This window comes from Armigeres subalbatus, chromosome 3 (assembly GCF_024139115.2).
Source record: "Armigeres subalbatus isolate Guangzhou_Male chromosome 3, GZ_Asu_2, whole genome shotgun sequence".
Classification (NCBI taxonomy): domain Eukaryota; kingdom Metazoa; phylum Arthropoda; class Insecta; order Diptera; family Culicidae; genus Armigeres; species Armigeres subalbatus.
The window spans coordinates 104,252,587-104,272,016 of NC_085141.1; the positions used below are offsets into that span (position 1 = coordinate 104,252,587).

A 19,430-nucleotide genomic window follows, 5' to 3' on the forward strand; every position below is an offset into this window, starting at 1 on the left:
TAATCATAATCCAACGGTTTTTTCATCTATTATTCATAATCGTTAATTATTGTCAAAAATGAATTTAATCATTAATCATTATCAGTCATCATTTTCAAAAATTATAATTCATTAATCATAATCTTTAATCATAGAGTTGAATGATTTAATCATTTAATCTGCTTAGAATTGGTCCTGGGGGTCAGGAGTTACACTGAATTGCCCGTTTTCTAAAGACAACCGCTTTCCCTTTACCCTTCCTCTTTTCTCAACGGCCATTTCACCCCTTTGTTATTTTCTCCTTAGGATAGAAAATGTGTACCAAATTTGGTTGAAATCGGTACAGGGGTTCAGAAGTTACACTAAATTGCCCGTTTTCTGAACAATACCTCCCTTCAGACCCCTACCCCTTATCCAAATTTCCCTCCCGTACGATCGGCTCCTCATAGTGAATATGTGTACAAAATTTGATTGAAATCGGTCCTGGGGGTTGGGAGTTACACTGAGTTGCTCGTTTTCCAAAGACAACACCTCCCTATACCCTCCCCTTTTTCCAATGACCATCCCATCCCTTTGTTATCTTTTCCTTATGATGTAGAATGTGTGTACCAAATTTGGTTGAAATCGGTACAGGGGTTCATGATTTACTTTGAATTGCCCGTTTTCTAAACAAAACCCCTCCTCCAGACCCCTCCCCTTTCCCAAATCCCTCCCATATGATTACCTCCTCGTAGTGAATGTGTGTACAAAATTTGGTTGAAATCGGTCCTGGGAGTTGAAAGTTACACAGAATTGTTCGTTTTCTGAACAAAACCCCTCCCACCACCCTCCCCTTTTCTACATGACCATCCCACCCCTTTGTTAACTTCCTCTGAGGATAGAGAATGTCTGTACCAAATTTGGTTGAAATCGGTCCTGGGAGTTGAAAGTTACACAGAATTGTTCGTTTTCTGAACAAAACCCTCCCACCACCCCTCCCCTTTCTACATGACCATCCCACCCCTTTGTTAACTTCCTCTGAGGATAGAGAATGTCTGTACCAAATTTGGTTGAAATCGGTCCTGGAGTTGAAAGTTACACAGAATTGTTCGTTTTCTGAACAAAACCCTCCCACCACCCTCCCCTTTTCTACATGACCATCCCACCCTTTGTTAACTTCCTCTGAGGATAGAGAATGTCTGTACCAAATTTGGTTGAAATCGGCCAAGTGGTTCAGAAGTAGTTAGCGAACATACATACATAGATTGGTTTTTATATATATAGAAGAGAAGAGATAGAAATAGATTATTCCGACTTCCTTCGCTTACCGATTTTCATCCTCGTCGCCATTTGTATCGATCACTAGTTCGCACTTCACAATCCGACTCAACTCTCGCACATCGACCGTCGTTCTTCGCGTCCGAACATAGACTGACTCCCTCGCTCAACGACTTTGTCTTCAAGGGCTACATGTGGTCTTCGCTCATTACACCGACCAGTGTTACACCGACTGATGAATATATGCTCGGTACAGGCTAACTGTCAAATTTTCCGTTTCCGTCGCCGGTCCGTTGTATTGCGTTTGGGGCTTAAGCATTAAATCACTGCATGTTAATGGCCGTATAATGGCATATGAGCAACTTGAAAGTTAAATAATAGCATTTTTGCAGCATACTTGTCCTATATAAGCATTGCTAATGCATTGAACCTCTGACAAATGTGGCATTATATGATATTGCAACAATATATTGTCAGTTTCGCTGGTAACAAAACGCGCCGATCACTTTTTAAGTACCTTTAAAATCGTCGCCAATATCATTATTTTCAATCTGTGGTAGTTCAAAGCCAAATTATGAAAATATTCATAAAAAATAGTACTTAATTTTGGGAAATAATGTGATTATTGAAATCAAACAATTTTGTTCACAGTTGATCTGACAGATCTTATGGCCATTTTTGCTGGCGACGATTTCGGCGACGAATTTGCTTTGCGACGATTTCAAATCGTCGCGGCCGATAAGGTGGGAAATTGATAATATTTACGATACACTCTATTGTTTGACAAGAAAGGTGTATGAAAAAAATCAGATTTTGTATAGTTACGATACAACGAACGTATAACTAATGCGAAAACTTCATTTACAATTTAATGAATGGTTCATAACAATACATTCTTATGTATTTCTTTTATTTCACCTACATTAAAATTTATTGTAAGTTTATTGTGTTTTATAGTGATGTTACAATAAATTGTATTGTTTTTCTATAATATTTTTTATTCGGGTTTGCTTGCAACGTCTAACGGCGCCTCAACGAGAGTCTCACATCTCACAGATTATTAGCTGGGATGCTGGTATCGGTCCGTACTTAAAACTTTTTTTTCAGTGTAGCTCGTCAATTGACAGAACGCCGCTTCAAAGAACAGAACAGCTGATAAACAAAACAGTCGATGTTAAAAGTGATCTGATAACAGAAGTGCATCGTTAGTTGCTTTTTGTTCGTATGGTGGTAAATATTCCCAACTGATAAGGCTTCTTATCGTATTTCTGCTAAGATAATTCTCAACTAGCTTTGATTTTATGAGAACTATCCCTTCTTGTTTTGTTTTAATTCTGAGCATGAACATAGCGGCGAGTGCAACTGGTGGATGAGTGTGTTGACTTGTTTTGACGTGCGTGAAACGAAAAGAAAAGTGAATCGTCAGCTAGCTACAAGGTAGGATGCAGCCAAAGAGCGTCGCAAATAATAGAAGTTCTGGAGGAAATTGTTGAAAGCAAAGTTAAAATACCCGTTTCAAACCCAATTTTCTGTGTAGATATAAACATTTTCGTAAAAGGAAGACCAACTTTTTCAAATAGTGTAGTTTCTACCATCGCCGGGTGTAAGAACATGGAATTTGCGGAGCTGATCAGAACTCCCAAACTAGACGGCGTCCAGCTGTACGAACAGCTTCGCCGGGAGTCCATCGATGGAACGCTCTGCATCACCGGCCATCATCTGATATTGAGCACACGGAAGGAAGGCGCTCGCGAACTCTGGGTAAGTGGCTGAGGTCGTGTTGGAAGTAATGGTTTTGCTGCCATATGGAAATGTTTGCATATCGATTCGCAAGAGGAATGGGAAAAGCTTAATTGCATTAAGGTCATAAATGTAGCAGTTTGAGTTTAACATAGTTTTAAACATTTTATGAGTAGTTGCGGTAAAACGACTGATCTGTAGGTCGGGTGAGGTGCTTTTGTTTTTCTTTAAAGATTTGTTTCGGGCGCCAGGTAGAAAAAAAAGTTGTTTTAGTTCCTATTCTACTTACACAGCAAAGGTAGAGAAACAGTGCATCAGCAGTTTATCGGTCTCACTAAGTGGAACACTAATGCAATAAAAACTTGCCACAGTGTGTCTCAAGTTGGGCGAGGTTTTGAACCATTGCTTTTAAATAATATGACTAAAAGATTCACTTCTTTTCTATTATTGTCATCTCTTATCAGATAATCAAAATCAGATGTTGATCCAAACATTCATGTCTTTCTTTAGCAATACATTTTTTGAATTGCATTTTTTTTTGTTAATTAATGATTTGATTTAAAAAATTTAATATTATGTTGAACTATTGTTTTCAATTTCATCAGACGATTTTTATGATTTTAATACTCTGTTTTCGAAAACTTTCACTTGAGCAATAAAAAGAAGAAATGATTTTTAACCACTGTTCCACATACAATGAACGGTTTGTTTTTTTACACACGGTAACAGTAGGTACTCTGAATGTAAAATTAATATTATTTCCTTACTTTTAGTTGCTGCTTCAAAACGTTGACATTGTCGAGCGGAAGCCCTGCATCGTTAACAATGTTCTCGAGGGTGGAATCATCACGCTCAAGTGTAAAGATCTCCGGATCATACAGCTCAGGATCAACTCCCCGCAGGAATATTTCAATATATCAGACTCGATCGAACAGCTGTCCAACTTGGAGGAAACAAAAAAGCTGTATCCGTTCTTCTACATTCCGATGTACAACGTGATGCAGGATGGCCACACCGAGTACACAATCGAGACTGAATACGCAAAACTGCTGGCCACCGACGAGTGGCGCCTAACAACGGTCAACCAGGACTTCAAGCTGTGCCCAACGTACGGCGCTCGATTACTAGTACAAAAATCTATCAGTGACGAACAGATCATTCAATCGGCGGCATTCCGCGACGGTGGAAGATTTCCGTTGCTGGCCTACAAACATACCAACGGTGCGGTATTGTTGCGCTGTGCTCAACCCCTTGCTGGGCCCGGCGTGAAGCGCAGTCGGGCGGACGAAGCAATTCTGAACTCGTTGGTGGAACCCGGTGGAAAGAAAGGCTGCATCTTCGACACGTGGGGCAAAACGAAGAGCACCAACACCGAAATTGAACCGCACTACCCGCAGTGGCGTGTTCTGAGTCGCCCGATCGGATCGCTGTCGTCCATCTCCAGCTTGTTGGACAGTTTCGTCAAATTGATGGAAGCCTGCAACGATGTGGTTATCAGCTCGGATAGGTGGCTGTCGCGACTGGAGAGCTCGTGTTGGTTGAGCTACGTCCTGAACGCAATGAACGTGTCCTGCGTGGTGGCCCAATGTCTAGCGTTGGAGGGCGTGCCGGTGGTGGTGCACGGCGGCAAAGGGCTGGACATTCCGCTGATCGTCACATCGGTGACGCAGATCATCCTTAATCCAGATTGTAGGACAATAAAAGGGTGAGTTTTGAGGTTTTAGTAATTTTATTCAAATTCGGTGAATTTTGATTACGCCTTATCAAAACATCTAATGTCTTACCGTTTGTTTACAGATTGCAAGCCCTAATCGAACGAGAATGGCTGCAAGCGGGCTACCCCTTTTCAACGCGACACAAACATTCCTGTTACACTCCGTCATCGCAGCGACACAAAACATCAAGCGCCACGTTTGTTCTCTTTCTGGACTGCGTGTTCCAGCTGTACCACCAGTTCCCGTGCAGCTTCGAGTTCGACTCCCGCTATCTGATAGTGCTATTCGAGCACAGCTACAGCAGCCAGTACGGAACGTTCCTCGGCGACTCGGAACGTGAACGAGCGGAACTGCGGGTTCGGGAGCGGACCACCAGCCTGTGGAGCTACATTAATCGGCCGGAGGTGATCGACACGTTGCTCAATCCGATGTACGTCCCGAACGCGGCCGTCATATGGCCCTCGGTGGCACCGATCAGCATCGTGCTGTGGTCGGAGGCCTACACGCGGTGGGTTATCGATCAGAGCGTGCTGCGAACGAGTCGGGACCGCATGCTGGGTATCGTCAGCGAGGAACGCGAACTGGAGAAGAAGGTGAAAAAGCTTCGCCGGGAGCTGGCGGATTTGCAGCAGGAGTACGCCCGGCTGAAGCTGCAGGAGCTGATGCTGCTGTCGGACGAGGGTGGCACCGAGGAGGACGACGCCGACGTCAGCGACAGTAAGTAGAAACTGCATGTTGGATGTTTGAGACGAAGCGCGACTCGTCTTGCGAGGTACGAGCGGAGATCAATCTCTCTTAATAATGAACGTGACATTCCCCTGCCCGCCAGTTCAACCGGTATTAATGAACCGCCTTTTTAATATTAGTGTAATATTATGTAAGCTAAAAGCAGTATAATGGAAATGAGGGATCGAATAATTGGCATCGATTGTTCAATGGGTGTTAATCGTGAAGACTTAGTTTCTAGGAATAGTACTTTCGAATAGATAACTATTATCAAACGCATTTTAACAGTTGTCATACTTTGTTTATATCTAGTCATTGATCATTTTCTATGAGCATTCGTTTTTTCAGGAATGAATGGTAAATTAATGCTATTATGATGTTGGTAATCATTTTAAAATGTGCCGTCAATGCCTAATAAGAAGACAATGCATTGTTTGATGCCCTTTGCTGTATAATGTTAGTGAGTCATGATAGGTTGGAATAGTTGAGTGAATTAGAGTTGAGGCCTAACAAAAATAGCTTCAAAGGGGGGTATCCTTCATGACTTAAAGCTATCAAGAAAGCTGACAGCCCGCACTCTGGTGAAGAATTCTCCGACATATCAATAGAATCAGGATAACCAAATTAGTCAATTATGTCATAAAAACGAACATATTTTCTCGGAACTAACTTTCTGAAGGTCATTCATCCATTTCCGGAATTGCAGTCTGCGGTTAAAAGTGTGTAGAAAGAAGTTTCTTTCAAAAACAAAACAAAACTAATCGCGAGCCTAGCGAAATCGAGCTGACACTTTATTCAACTATCGAAACTAACTACGCTTCAAATGTTAGAAAAAAAATACACTTTTCGTTGTCGCATGCCTGGACTGCTGGGTCACGTCGATGACCCCGACCATCGTCGTTGTTAACAATCTCCACTGTACCCGCTCGATCATTAGTATTGTGAGAGGTTGGATATGTATTTGGGTTGGAAATTTGGACTCATCACTTCATCAATAACCGCGGGAGAACGATAGAGGTCCTTTATAGTTTAGTAGGGAAAGCACCTGTCTAGCATACTGGGGACGTGGGATCAAACTCCACCGAAGGAAGTGGTTACCTCCAATACATTTTTCGAACTAAATCTTTCACATGTTGTACATATTCTCAAACACATATTAAAACATTATATTATTCACATATTAAACAGAAAAAAAACTGAAACTCTTAAAAACTTCCATCAGAAAGTAATCATATTCTCCTCATAGTTCAAATGAGGAGTTCAAAATTCACGTCATAATGCAAAAATAAATAGGGCATATGCCAAAGGACAATGAGCCACACCCAAAGCTGTCAAACAACTTGTCTTACAACTGAAGAAGAAGCAGCCTATGAAAGGTTTTCTTGTTGAACCTTTGACTAGAAGAAGGATAGAATATTTGATTCAAGAAAGATAGACTTGGACACTGACGAAATTAATGTGGGCATGTGACCAGGGATATGGTGCAGCATGCGTTGTTGGGAGCGAGCCCTTTCAGATCGAGAGAGGCGAGTAAGTGCGGATCGTGCTCGGGGCTCTCAAAGAGTCATGCACAGAGCAGTACTCTAACTGCACTTTTTCGGTTTTGCTTCGGCTTGGTTTTTTGAAATCTTAACGGTGATTATTACACTATTGTGTTCTATAGAAATATGGTTTATCGGCGCATTATTTTTTCGACATTTCGCAAAATGAATAAATAAGATAAGGAAAATTTATCAACTATGGGAAGTATGTAAAAGTTGATAGAGAATAGTTTGTTCATATGAAGGATACATGTGGTACATGTGAATTTTATTTACCTTGAAAACATTTGAAAATATTCCAACGGAAACGCGTCTTTTAAGTTTCCAAGAATCTCTGCATGTGAATAACAATGAAAATAAACCATTTTACGTTGAAGTCAATTTTTACATAAATCCCAAAAACTACGTTAAAATAACTTCAACGAAAATCGTTTCTGTAGACTTAGGCATTCCTCCTGCTTAAAAAAAAACAAAGTATGTGGAACCACTTTAATTCCAAAACCAAACCAAAATTTGCCTGTAAAGCAACCCCAATTGTTCAGTTTCGGCTCCGCTTCGAACCGACAGGGGGCTCACCTGGACAGAGAAGGACCAAATGTTCAGTTTCGGCTTCGCTTCGAACCGACAGGGGGCTCACCTGGACAGAGAAGGACCAAATGTTCAGTTTCGGCTTCGCTTCGAACCGACAGGATTGACGAGCCGATTTCGTCCTTTTCTATGCAGTTAGTTCTTCGGCTTGACTACTGTTCTTCTGCTTGACTACTCTGGAAGGGCTTCTAATACTTCTCGAATCTCCGGTAAGGAGAGAGAAACTAGTTTTTTAACGCTTGATTTTTTTTTGTTTTATTACCGTACTTAACAACGGTTGTTTGGATAATGACAATTTTCTGTTTTCGGTTCCAATGCTTACTTGATTTCCTCAACACCCCGGCTGCGCGAACATTTTTCGCACCGCTCTGAGTATTTAGTCAATCCCTGCAGCCAACCAATCACGATCTCAAACCTTGTCGGAGTCACTGGATAGTACTACTAGGTTCTGCAGCGTCTGTATCTAACCTCAAACCTGACGTCACGAATGAATTCGGTCCTCGTCGAATGAACTTTTTGACAGTTCAGTAGTATAGTATATTCAGTAGTACTTTCCACTGACTCCGACAAGGTTCGAGTTCGTGATTGGTTGGCTGCCCCCCAGTCCAACGCGAAGTACTACTCATCAGTCATCAGTTTGCAGTTTGAGGTTAGATACAGACGCTGCAGAACCTAATAAAATGGCTTATTGCCACATCGCGGTTTAGTGTTCATATGGGTTAGGAGAACCGGATGAATGCTGACATAGTAGTAGAAAAAGTAGAATCACTAAAATTTACCACGGCAAGGTAAATATAGCCAACGGAATTCAAAATAATCTAAAAAATTACAAGCTGATTTTTCTTTGAAAATGGTTTATTGCACAATATTAGAAATTCAATAAACACAAAAAATAGTACCTTTTCCGAGATCAATAAAAAAAAACATTTATTATCATGAATCATCAAATAAATATATGTATGATGGTGATAATCAAAAGTCTAACCCGGTGCTCAAAATTATTTTCAAATACATATCATTTTGAAATTTTTAAAATTATTTAAAGAATTGCATCCCATATCTCGCTGTGCAATTTTTTTCGTGATTCTACTTTTTCTTTCCTGACATTTCTCTTACCGTATTGAGCACTTCCACAGCGCTGGGTGGCACGACGCCATGTTTTTGCAGCCAAAATCTCGAAGTAAAATTTATGGAAGTATTTGTTTTGTTCACAATCATCTAATTTGATTCTCAGAAATGTCAGTGGGGACCATTCGCGCAATGTTGGCTGCAAAGCAAGCCCATTGTGCGAGATATGGATGACACTCACCGGTTCCACAGTTGGTCACTCTGCGAGGTTTCTAGGTCGTGTGACAATTTTTACATTTGTGTGCCTTGAGGCTAACGCGATTATTTTATGCCCAGGGAAGTCGAGACTTTTTCGAACCCAGCCACCTTCAGGATGGTCTTACTGCGTAGCTGCGTATTTTACCGCATGGCTAAGGAAGATAAGATATTTTTATATACTCCGGATATTTTTTCAGGAGTTCCTCTTGATAATTCTTCAGCATTTTTTACGGATATTTCTCCAAGAATTCCTGTTTCCAGATACTCCTCCAGTAATTTCTCCGGATATTCCTCCAGAAATTCCTCCTGGGGGAATATCCGAAAGAATATTTGAAGTAATATTCGAAGTAATTCCTGGAAAAATATCTGGAAGACTTACTGGAGGAATCTTCTTCTTTTTCAATGGCTTTCATTCCAACTGGAATTTGGTCTGCTTTTTAACTTAGTATTCCTTTTGCATTTTCTCATTTATCAATTAAAAGCTTTTATATGCCTATAGAGGCATATCAGAAGGAATATCTGGAGGATTATCCTGAAACACTCCTGGACAAATATCCGGACGAATTCCTGGATAAATTTACAGTGGACTTCCTGGATGAATATTCTGGAGGAATATTCTAAGAAATTTCTGGAGGAAAGGATTGTTTCCTGGAAGAATATCCGGAGAAATTCCTGGAAGAATATCCGGAAGTATTCCTGGACCTATAGCTGGAAGAATATCAGGAAATAATTATTTGATTTATTTGTCTAATATGTCTTATTTGTATCGTACCAAATGTGAATACGTTATTTTCTAGTGTCACACTAGATACACAATTGATCGCTTCATCGCTCCTTTCCTGCCGTGCGCCACAAGAAAATATTAGCCACCCTATAACCAGAGACCGGCGGAGTGAAAAACTGTCGAAATGGCAACGTATGAAAATGCATGAAATCGTGAAAATAATACTGGCATCACTTGAACTTTTTGCTTGCTTCTTATGGATGCAAAAAGTAAACAAGTCGAATTGGAACCGCTTTTGACGGTTCGATTGGAAACAAGATGGCGTCTTCGCAAATCTCTTATTGCAGTATTTCTAGAAAATATGCTGTTGACTGCTCTCCCGAAATGGTAATTTTACGGAATTTGAAAAACATGATTGACGTAAATAGACTTTCCTTTCCTCCTTGACGTAAAACAGTCTTTCCAATTTATTGCGATCACATATACTTTTTATTGCATCACAATGATCGTGGGAAAATTTCAAAACATTTGTCAGTTGGGTTTTGCAAAATTCGGTTGGTTTATGCCTCAAATCATTTATTACTGAGAAGCAAAAAATTTCGTTCAGTATTTAGATCTTAATTGAAATCTAGGAAATTGTAGATCCACAAAATTTTCCAGGAACATTCCTTGATTAATTTCAAAGAGCTGTGTTGGCTTGAGAAATGGATTGCGAGTGATTTTACTATGGGTCCAATTTGGGAATCTCGAGCTCGTTCAGTACCCGCTAGGTTGCGAAGCGAAGGCCGATTTTTCTGCCCAAACTTTCGTTTAGCAGATTTAATTGATCGCAAATGACATCGAATATCCCTCAACCCCACAACTGAGGATGTCCTACTGCAAATGTATGCTTAAATTGATACGAAACTATTTCCGTTGTCCTTGTACGAACAAAAAATCTCAAGTCTTGGTGCGGTTTGGCTGAACCCCGACCAATTCTCCGAAACGTCATTTCGATTACATTTCTGGGAACTTAAAATTATTGATACCTATTAAACTTAAGCAAAAATTCTCAAATGGGTATATACCGTTCGTACCTACATCATTTACGGTCATACCCAAACAACTTTAAAATGTAGATCTCCCTTGGCTCCACATCTGTAGTGTAACTTAGGTCGTCAAGAGTGGTGGAGAGTAGGGAAAAATCTTGTGAATTTTGTGAGTATGTGTGTGTGTTCTTTTAGTGCTTGGTCTGAACTTGGAGTATGGTGGAGTATGACTTATTTGGCAGTGGCGGCTGCCCCTACTAGTTCGTTGGCGAAAAAGAGAAAAGGAAAGGCTAAAAAGCCTTCGGACGTGAGTGCGTATTGGAAAGATTGTCGTCGGCATATATGAACAAGGTTTTGTAGAATCGTATTCTCCAAGATTTGTATGCATTTATCATACGTGATTTTTAGCGCCTCATATGCTTTTACCTCTTTACGCCATTCTTCCTTAAGTACTCTATAAGTGAAATTGTTCACATTAATTTTGTATTCTTTATTTGTTTCGCTCTTTTCCGTTATCCCTTTATACTTTTAGTTAAATTGAAGTGTTCCTTGCTCGAAAATTCTTTTCAATCTGTTCATTTGCGTTTGCAGTTTTATTATAAACAATGTGAGACATTATGTCACTATTAGGATAATGTTTACTTCGAAAACGGATTGTCCAGTGTGCTCACTCTTTGCTGCTACATTGTTTTTTGTTTTACTTATTGTAGATTCTGGTTCCATCATTATTTTGTTTCACGACTAAAAGCACTGTCTAAACTTCTATCACTTAATTTCTTGGTCACGGTCGCCATGTGATATGGTCGCAGTAATTGCTTCACTGAAGTAGGATTGCGGTATGATCGGATCAAACGACGAGCCATACGAGAACTTTCTCACTTCTCGTCTTGCTTTCATAAATATTACAGTTCACACTTCTTTGCTTAAGCTAGGTCTGATTTGTCTGATTTCCAAAGAAGCCCAACTTCGTATCCGTCATCTTTGTATTTCAACATTTGCTCCATGAGTTTTTCCACTCTTTTGTCCGCGTCTGATATTTGTAGGTTCTTGCTGATCTTGACGCCAAAGTCCTCTGTTAAAAAGTACGTTTTCATCATGTTTGTCATTTCCTCTTGATGAATCATTGAAAAATGGTTGCCTATTGATGCAGATATGTTTCCACTGAACCACTGAACCAAATGAACCACTCTAATTTAGATTTGATAGCTCTCGGTTCGTTTGGTTCACCAAATCGTCTTTCAAATGGAATCTATAAATGACTGTGTTCAAGTCCAATCAAAATCGTGGGTTTAGAATGTTGGTAAATATCTATTGGTAAACCCTTTAGGTAGGCTAAACTTTTTTGCAAATCATCGAAATCCAATGACTGATGATTATTCATTGTCCTCAATCCCCTTGAAGTAAAGTTACAGCGTGTTTTCCAAATCCTAACGCAATTTTCATATCTAATTTTTAGTGCTCGATATGTCTCGATTTCATCGTTCCAATCATTAACCTTTAGCCTATGCTCAAAACTATTTAGAATGCTTGCGTATTCCTTACGCTTATATCCGCTTACGTAATGGTCTTTTAATAACGCGCTTTTATCCAACATTCCCTGTAATGAACGTGGACGTTTAGCACTTTTTTGCAAATTAAAATGCTCTCTCTTCTTGAGTTCCTCTATTTCCCTTAGTCTATTCATTAGCTTTTTGTTCAGACCCAAAACATTTATACATGCAAGTTATTCCGCACTTCTTAGTTACTATCTGTCTTTACACATACCATGTTGTTTGTTCCTGGTCCGATCGTTTGGCCCGTAATTTGCAGATGAGCCGACCGCCTAGTGTGAGGGCAATTCCCACGCAGATACTTCCAAAAAGTACACCCACTGCTGCTTCTAACGGTATCACTGCTATGACGCCTGCCGGTGGTGGTGATTGTGTTGCCTGCCACATTTTTGCGTTGGTAAGCACTGATTTTTCTTTGGAGTTTGTTATTATAATGGTATTGTCTGTGTTCACATGTTTCAATTGACACTCCACAGTTATCAATTTCGCACTATTAAGATGAATTTCTTGACTACTTGTCTTTCTTGATGATGGTATTTATTGATTCACCTCACTTGGTCAGTTTCACTAAAGTTCATCTCTTCGCAATTGTTTGTTCTATATAATAATTAATCATTTATCAACTTGAACGCGTACATTGTTCAGGCGAATTTCGTGCTGGATCGCTGCTTGAACACCACGTTTGTTGTACTTATTTGCGATGCGAAAAATCAAATACGCGATCCCTATCACGAGCGCCGTTGTTGTTACTCCGACCATAATTTTTAGTTCCGTTGGCGCTACTTGCACTTCGTTTGCGATAAAATTATCCGATGTAAACCAACCCATATTGTTATATTGAATGGTGCACTTTTGTAACAATATAACTTTTTCTTGGTTGGTCTTGGTTTATGTTGCACTTGATCACTCGGTTTTACATTACTTTAACAAGATTGCAGATTAAATTCACGTGTCGCCATAAACTGTACTGGAGTCTATCTCCTATAGATTAGGGACTTGTGACAAGAGAGATGCAGAGACCGCTCTCTATGTATGTTGCATGCAATTGATTGCAGAGGGAGTCTATTTCATTGCAGAAACCGTCTGCTCCATCCCTCTGCTTTGTTGCATTTAGTTTAGTTAATAATTCTTTCAACGAATTTTTAGAGTAAGGACATTTCAGAAGCAGGGGCTTCGTAATTTATTCATACAAGTAAGAATTACAGAGAAAGAATGCCGTAGCCTTCGTCTACACTTCTATATATATCTTATTCTAACACTTCTTATCATCTAATTTGTTTACCTCCGCATTGGTAGGCGGCGTTGGTGGAGATCCTGCGTCGTGTCTGGTTTCTGGCTCGGCCCGAGCACCGGGGCGTGGTACTTTATGGTGTTCGTCCTGTCTCGAATGCGATGATCGTTTTATGGCGTTCGTCCTATCTCGAATGCGATATTCGTTTATGGCTTTCGTCCTCTCCGATAATCGCTTACGATGTTCGTTCTACCCGATAATGGTTTATGATGTTCATCCGGTTGAATGCATAAATGGATGTTGCATCGTGTGTTGCCAACTCCTCCCCTCTTAAGCTGCTTTGTCCTCAAAGCGGTTACGCAACATCTTGAGACGGTGATCTCTCTGTAGTTCCTGCTCCTTCCCGAGTAATATTTACGTTGACTCTGGACCTTTGTTTCCTGAGGAAATAGAAAAGAAATTTTCCGGCAAGGGTTAGAGCAATTACCGAGGAAACTCCGATTGTTCCAAAAAATCCGTAAAACCAGTTTCTAGTAGCCAGTTTAACCTTTTCCAATTGCTTGCGTTGTTTCAGGGTGATGTTCTGAAGGTGGTCTATTGGCAGTGCATCTATTAAATCAATCTCGTTCACTTGGATACCTGTTGTTGGAAGATATGTTTGTCGTTTCATTGTAGCCTCCCCATTTATATAAGTTTCTCCATTTATTTGTATCTTCTTCAACTCCTCCAGATGTTTCTTCTCGTCTGATAGGGCCTTCTCCATGAGCACCTTCTCATCATGCCGCTGTTTCGCCCTAATCGCGTTCTCTAGCTTCATCTTCTTCCCTTTTAACGCCGTCTCCATCTCAATCCGCTTCTGAAGAATGATCATCTCAATCTCCATCTTCCTCTCTTTCGCCTGCTGTTCATCTTCTAACTCCTTCAAACGTTTTTCCAACTCTGACCCGGAATCATTGACTGACTTAGATGACTTATTACTAGCCCTATCGAACTCTTCCCCTACCGCTTTATTTTTCTTACTACTCTTCTTCTTCTTTTCCTCCTTCTCTAGCTTCTTTAGGTACTCACTGTACTGCTGTTGGCACTCGGTGGACGGACAGAACCACTTGTTCTCCTTCGCCGCTTCTGCCGTAACGCCCACGCACCGCGTATGGAACCAGCGGTCGCAGTTATCGCACCCAATCATCTGTTCGTCAACTTCAGAAGTTGTTCCGCAGGACCCGCAGGCAGTCATCGTCATCTCCGCTGCTTCCGACATCGCTTCCGAGGTTGTCCGATATTTCTTTTTGAGAATGTTCGGAATCGGTCCAAAGAAATACTATTTTTTCTGCAGCAGTCTTGTGATCAGCTCAAAGTATCTATGTGATTTCTAAATCACATTCCTAGCCGAGAAAATGAAACTATTATTTAATTTAACTACCTTCGTTTTGTCCTCTGTACCGTAATTCAGCTGATCCGAAGTCCCGTCAACCTTAAACCAACTAGTGGTTCCGTACTCAAGTTTCTTGTCCCGGGTCAGCATGCGCTCCATCTTCTTCTTATGATCATCAAGAGCGTCTTTCAAACGCATAGGTCCAGCGACAGCGAGACGGGAAGGCCCACCCACTGGTTGCACATAAATGTTGCGAACATCGTCGTCATTCCAATCGCTCGACGCTTTCCCAGAAACGCAGGATGCCCGAGCAGCAACATAGGGGTCTACTGCGCCTAGTTTTGTTTGAGCAGCAGACGCAAGCTTTGAGACCCAGACAGCTGGATACAATTTGATCTCTCTTTCCTTTCCACGGGTCCTTCGCTCCTTACAAGCATCGCCATAGTCACACCGAAGAATTGGTTGCTTTCCAAACACGGTCTCCAATATTGCTGTGTCCTCAGTCCACAATCCGATGGTAGAATAAGACAACCACTGCCTGTAAATGTCCTCATTGGTCCCGTCAATACAGGAAAGCTTGAAAGTGTGCTTTGCAACTTCATTGTAAAGGTACCACATCCTTTTCCCTGAATAATCAGTTTCTCCCACTATCGGATCAATTTCTGCATCTGTTAACACGCGGCCCAGATTGTACTGCTTTCCTCCTCCTACCAACACTTGCTCTTGGATTTCAGCTGCCCATGCAAGGTAATTGCCGCCTGCTGTGATTGCTCTCATCATGCACCAGGTAAATGACGCCTTATGCACTTGTCTCGCGGTGCCCAAGGCTGCTATGTCCAGGATTGAGGTGATCAGAGTTGCATGGGTTTCTCTTGTTCCTTTTATAAGGTCAGTTAGTGCCCCTATATTGGGAACTCCGGACAGTTGACCTTTCACTGCGTTCTCCCACTTCCCCTGGTAAGCCGGAGACACTGTTTCAGCCAGCCCTATTAGAAGCGCTGCGGGTCCTAATTGCTGTATTAGAGCGCTCTGCATACTGGGTGGGAAATTGGCTCCATACATGAAAGGGTAATGGCGCTTCATTACTCCCCAGCTGTCGATTGGAACCACTGTTTCCACTCCTGCACCTTCCCTGTCTTGTAGGTGTTGTTTAGGTAAACTCCTTCGTTACATCTGTACCGGAAAGCATAGATTAAACACAAATTCATCTGGAAAGTGCCCTGCATGTCCTGTGCTTGCGGTGTGCCATTAAATTCCAGCCCATACATTCCACAAATTTTGACAAAAATCGCCTTCAATTCTCCGACAGTTCTATCTGTACCCCGATATTCACAACGGTTATGTCGGGTACTCTTTGAACCACGTTTCCAGCTTGATTAGCAGCCTGTTTCACTAGCGTATATGAAGTCCATATCAAGGCCGTAACCTTCATTGTCACGTCAATATTTGTAATTTTCGCCTGGGCAACTCCCATGAACTTGAAGAAAGCCTCATGGAGATGTAGGACCAGGTATCGCATTTGCGTATTCAATGGGACAATACGCACTGGTTTTGCCAAACCACCTGTAGCCACTTCTTGTCCTTGCAAGTTCACTACTCTTCTGATCTTAGCAGGCGGTGCTGGGCAAACCTCTTCAGCCACTTCCATTTGAGCGGACGCCTGCTGTGTTCCTGATGTTGAAGCCATTTTTCCAAGGAAAATTATATAATATTATTGATGCTCCTGTTGTTACTCTCAAGTTTCACATTTTATTTATTGATCTCTATTAGAAGTTTCAACATACCTAATTAATATTATGGACTTCATATTTTATAAAATTTAATACGCTATTTTTTAATTGTTGTTTTTGAATTGATATCTTGTAGCGTACGCGGTCTAACTTTACTTTTCTTAAGATTTGTATGAATGGTGTTTAAGATAGTTTCACACTCATCTAAATTATTCATACCTTCGATGCTTCATCTTGCGCCTCTGATCTCTGATGATAGAACTTTTCTGATCACCTTCTCGTTCCTCACGTTCCGTTGCTGGATCTTTAGTCTTTGCTGCGCCTCTGATCTCTGATGATAGAACTTTTCTGGTCGCCTTCTCGTTCGTCACGTTCCGTTGCTGGATCTTTAGTGGAATACTTGGATTCCTCTAAATTGCTCTGCAATCACTGTATGCACTAGGTAAATTGTTAATACTAGTAATACTAGTGCTGCGGCAAACACGGTGAAAACAGAAATTCTCATCATTTTGTTCACACACGTTTTCTGATTATTTTCAAACTTTGAAATAACTTGGGATAGCAGTCATTAACTCACAGGTTTTAGATGCTGTTTTTTATTAATGCACTCATTGTTTCTTTTTATTCATCACTTTTGTTGGTTTGCGCCACGCTGAGTTGGATTCGCGCACTTTGAAATTAAACGATGCTTCTGACACTGGTGGCTTTGGTGAGCTCAGTTTGAGTTTTCATGCGTTCGTAGCTTACGATTAATTTATAAACGAGGTATAATACACCTATAAGCACAACAGTAACCATCAAGTATGCAATTATTTCGGTCGCTGATGCGGTTTTAGCTTGGTGCTCTTTTGCACTACTAGCATTAATAATGCTAACAATCTGTTCATGAGTCACTTGTGGGGTTTTCGGTTTCGATTCTTCGGACCCCATTATTGCTGTTAATTACACACGAGGATTTCCTAAGTTCTTAGCACTTTAGCACTTAACACTTGGTAATTTGGGCTGGCTCTTTTCTATTACTTGTCACGGTCTGCTGTCGACGCCACCGTTCTCCTAAGGCCTTTGATTCCGTTCCTCTGGGGATGACAAGGCCTATCGAAGCTCCTGGGCCAACGTTTGTCGCCGAATGATCTCGAGTAGTTACTTGGTTTCCAAAGGAGAACACTTTCGCTACCGGCGACCTTTTGAATTGCTTTCAGCTACTTTTTTCTCCAGTCAAGGAGAGAAGTTTTCACTTAAGCAATGAACTAATTACCTTCTATTAACACTGAACTATTTACCTGCACTTAGTCGGGAGTTGTTCGGATTCATTCACGAGAACCCTGGAGTGAGTTTTGAACTTGATTTATTTGAGGCAATATGTACAATATGGGTCTTAATACTACATGGTGTAACATCGATATGTATATTAAATAATGGTTTATTTCAGCTGGTATTTTCCGAATCCCTTTCAATACCAGCTTTTTAGTCTATTTCCCTACTGTAATCTAAAAATAATACTATGGCCTCATAAGGGCTAAATTTTATTATCATTTTCCTATTTGCTTATGGCATTTCCAGATCAGGAGAAGATTGCAACACATTTGTAGAGCTTAACGTATCCTTGCTAAAGGATAAAGAGAGATGGATAATTTATGCACGCGTGTGTATTGCGTGGGCGTGTTTTTCTTATCTCATGCGCTGTCTCAAACTAACATCTGCTTAGCATAGAAAATGTTATGCAAAGGAGAGGGTTCGTTTTTTCTCTACTTTTCATTTCATTTTCTTAAGAATTGTATCTGCATCTAGTCCGGACCAGAACTTGCCAGTTCGTTCTGATTTTCATTCGAAATTAATTACCTCGCGTCTACAGTCTGCCATGTGGAGACGCGGACTTCGGATATTTCGGAGAGAGACTCGACGCGACGACATCCGTGATGATACTGTGCTGTTCGTTTATTCGATATTTGCTTTTTGGGTTTTTCAGTTTACAAAGAAGATGGTTTTTACAAGAAGTGTTTCCTGCTTGCTGATGTTGCTAAACATTTGGTGTGCACATGCGTTGACTGTGCGCGCATGTAATAATATTTGGGAAAGTTACAAAATAGCTGTATGGTAATGAGGGTTGCTGCCTGGGTGTTCCTCAGTAGGTCAGGGTAGAAAGAATGTTTATTATTTATTGCTTACGAATGGAATGGAATGGAATGAGGCAAGGCAAATTGAGTGGTACATGTAAAGAGATATTCTGTGCGAACTAATTGAGTAAGATTGTTATTTGAAACTTGTAAATGGATATTCTGTATAATCTGATTTATTGCACTTGAGTGAAATGTATGGAACTATTATGCCACAAATGGTTGTTGGTTGAATCGGAGTCCAATGAATCTCCGTTGAAGTTGGTCCATAATAGGGTTCCGTAGTTGAATCCCTGATCTTTACGAAGCAATTCAGTGTCTAATCTACTAATTCACATGTTCTTTTAATTATTTTCACGCTGCTTGTTGGGTTGGGTTGTTGACCGTTGTGCCATCAAAATAAGCACTTGTATCAATTTGGCTTTTTCACTTCTTTTCTTTTTTTGTCTGTGTCTTTACCAGACAACGCTTATTATCACCGTTAACACAATTAATGTTAATGTTGTTATCACACAAATCAGATGATTTTCGACAGTATCATTATTTTCTTTTCGCTTAATGACATCATTAACCTTCGTTGTCAAGACTTTGCTCTTGTTGCTCATATAGCAACACACGCGACAAATCTATCGTTCTTAGTGTTCACTGGCTTCTTCTATTATTCAGCTGGATTTCGTGCTGAACCACATTTTTAATTCCTTTTTTCATTTACTTGCTGTGGAGTCTCAGCAAGAGATGTGCTATTACCACAAACACGATTAACACGCACGCGCCTACTAGGATTCTCACTTTTCACTTGAAAAAAAATC

The 19,430-nt window shown here is 40.7% G+C and overlaps 1 protein-coding gene across 7 annotated transcripts in view; it reads left to right on the plus strand.

Annotated features, from left to right (window-relative positions):
* Positions 1–2,365: 2,365 nt before the first annotated feature.
* LOC134227750 (myotubularin-related protein 9) overlaps positions 2,366–19,430 on the plus strand; it is a 155,275-nt gene continuing 138,210 nt past the window's right edge. Inside the window, exons 1-6 of one of the 7 annotated variants that reach the window (XM_062709423.1) lie at positions 2,366–2,466; positions 2,576–2,673; positions 2,774–2,997; positions 3,750–4,681; positions 4,774–5,408; positions 14,457–14,821. In XM_062709423.1, coding sequence (XP_062565407.1) covers positions 2,848–2,997; positions 3,750–4,681; positions 4,774–5,408; positions 14,457–14,539 — 1,800 coding nt within the window. In that variant the 5' untranslated portion in view covers positions 2,366–2,466; positions 2,576–2,673; positions 2,774–2,847 and the 3' untranslated portion in view covers positions 14,540–14,821. Of the gene's footprint in view, positions 2,998–3,749; positions 4,682–4,773; positions 5,409–14,456; positions 14,822–19,430 lie in introns of those variants that run through there. The other 6 variants (XM_062709424.1, XM_062709420.1, XM_062709421.1 and 3 more) reach the window with 6 other exon arrangements.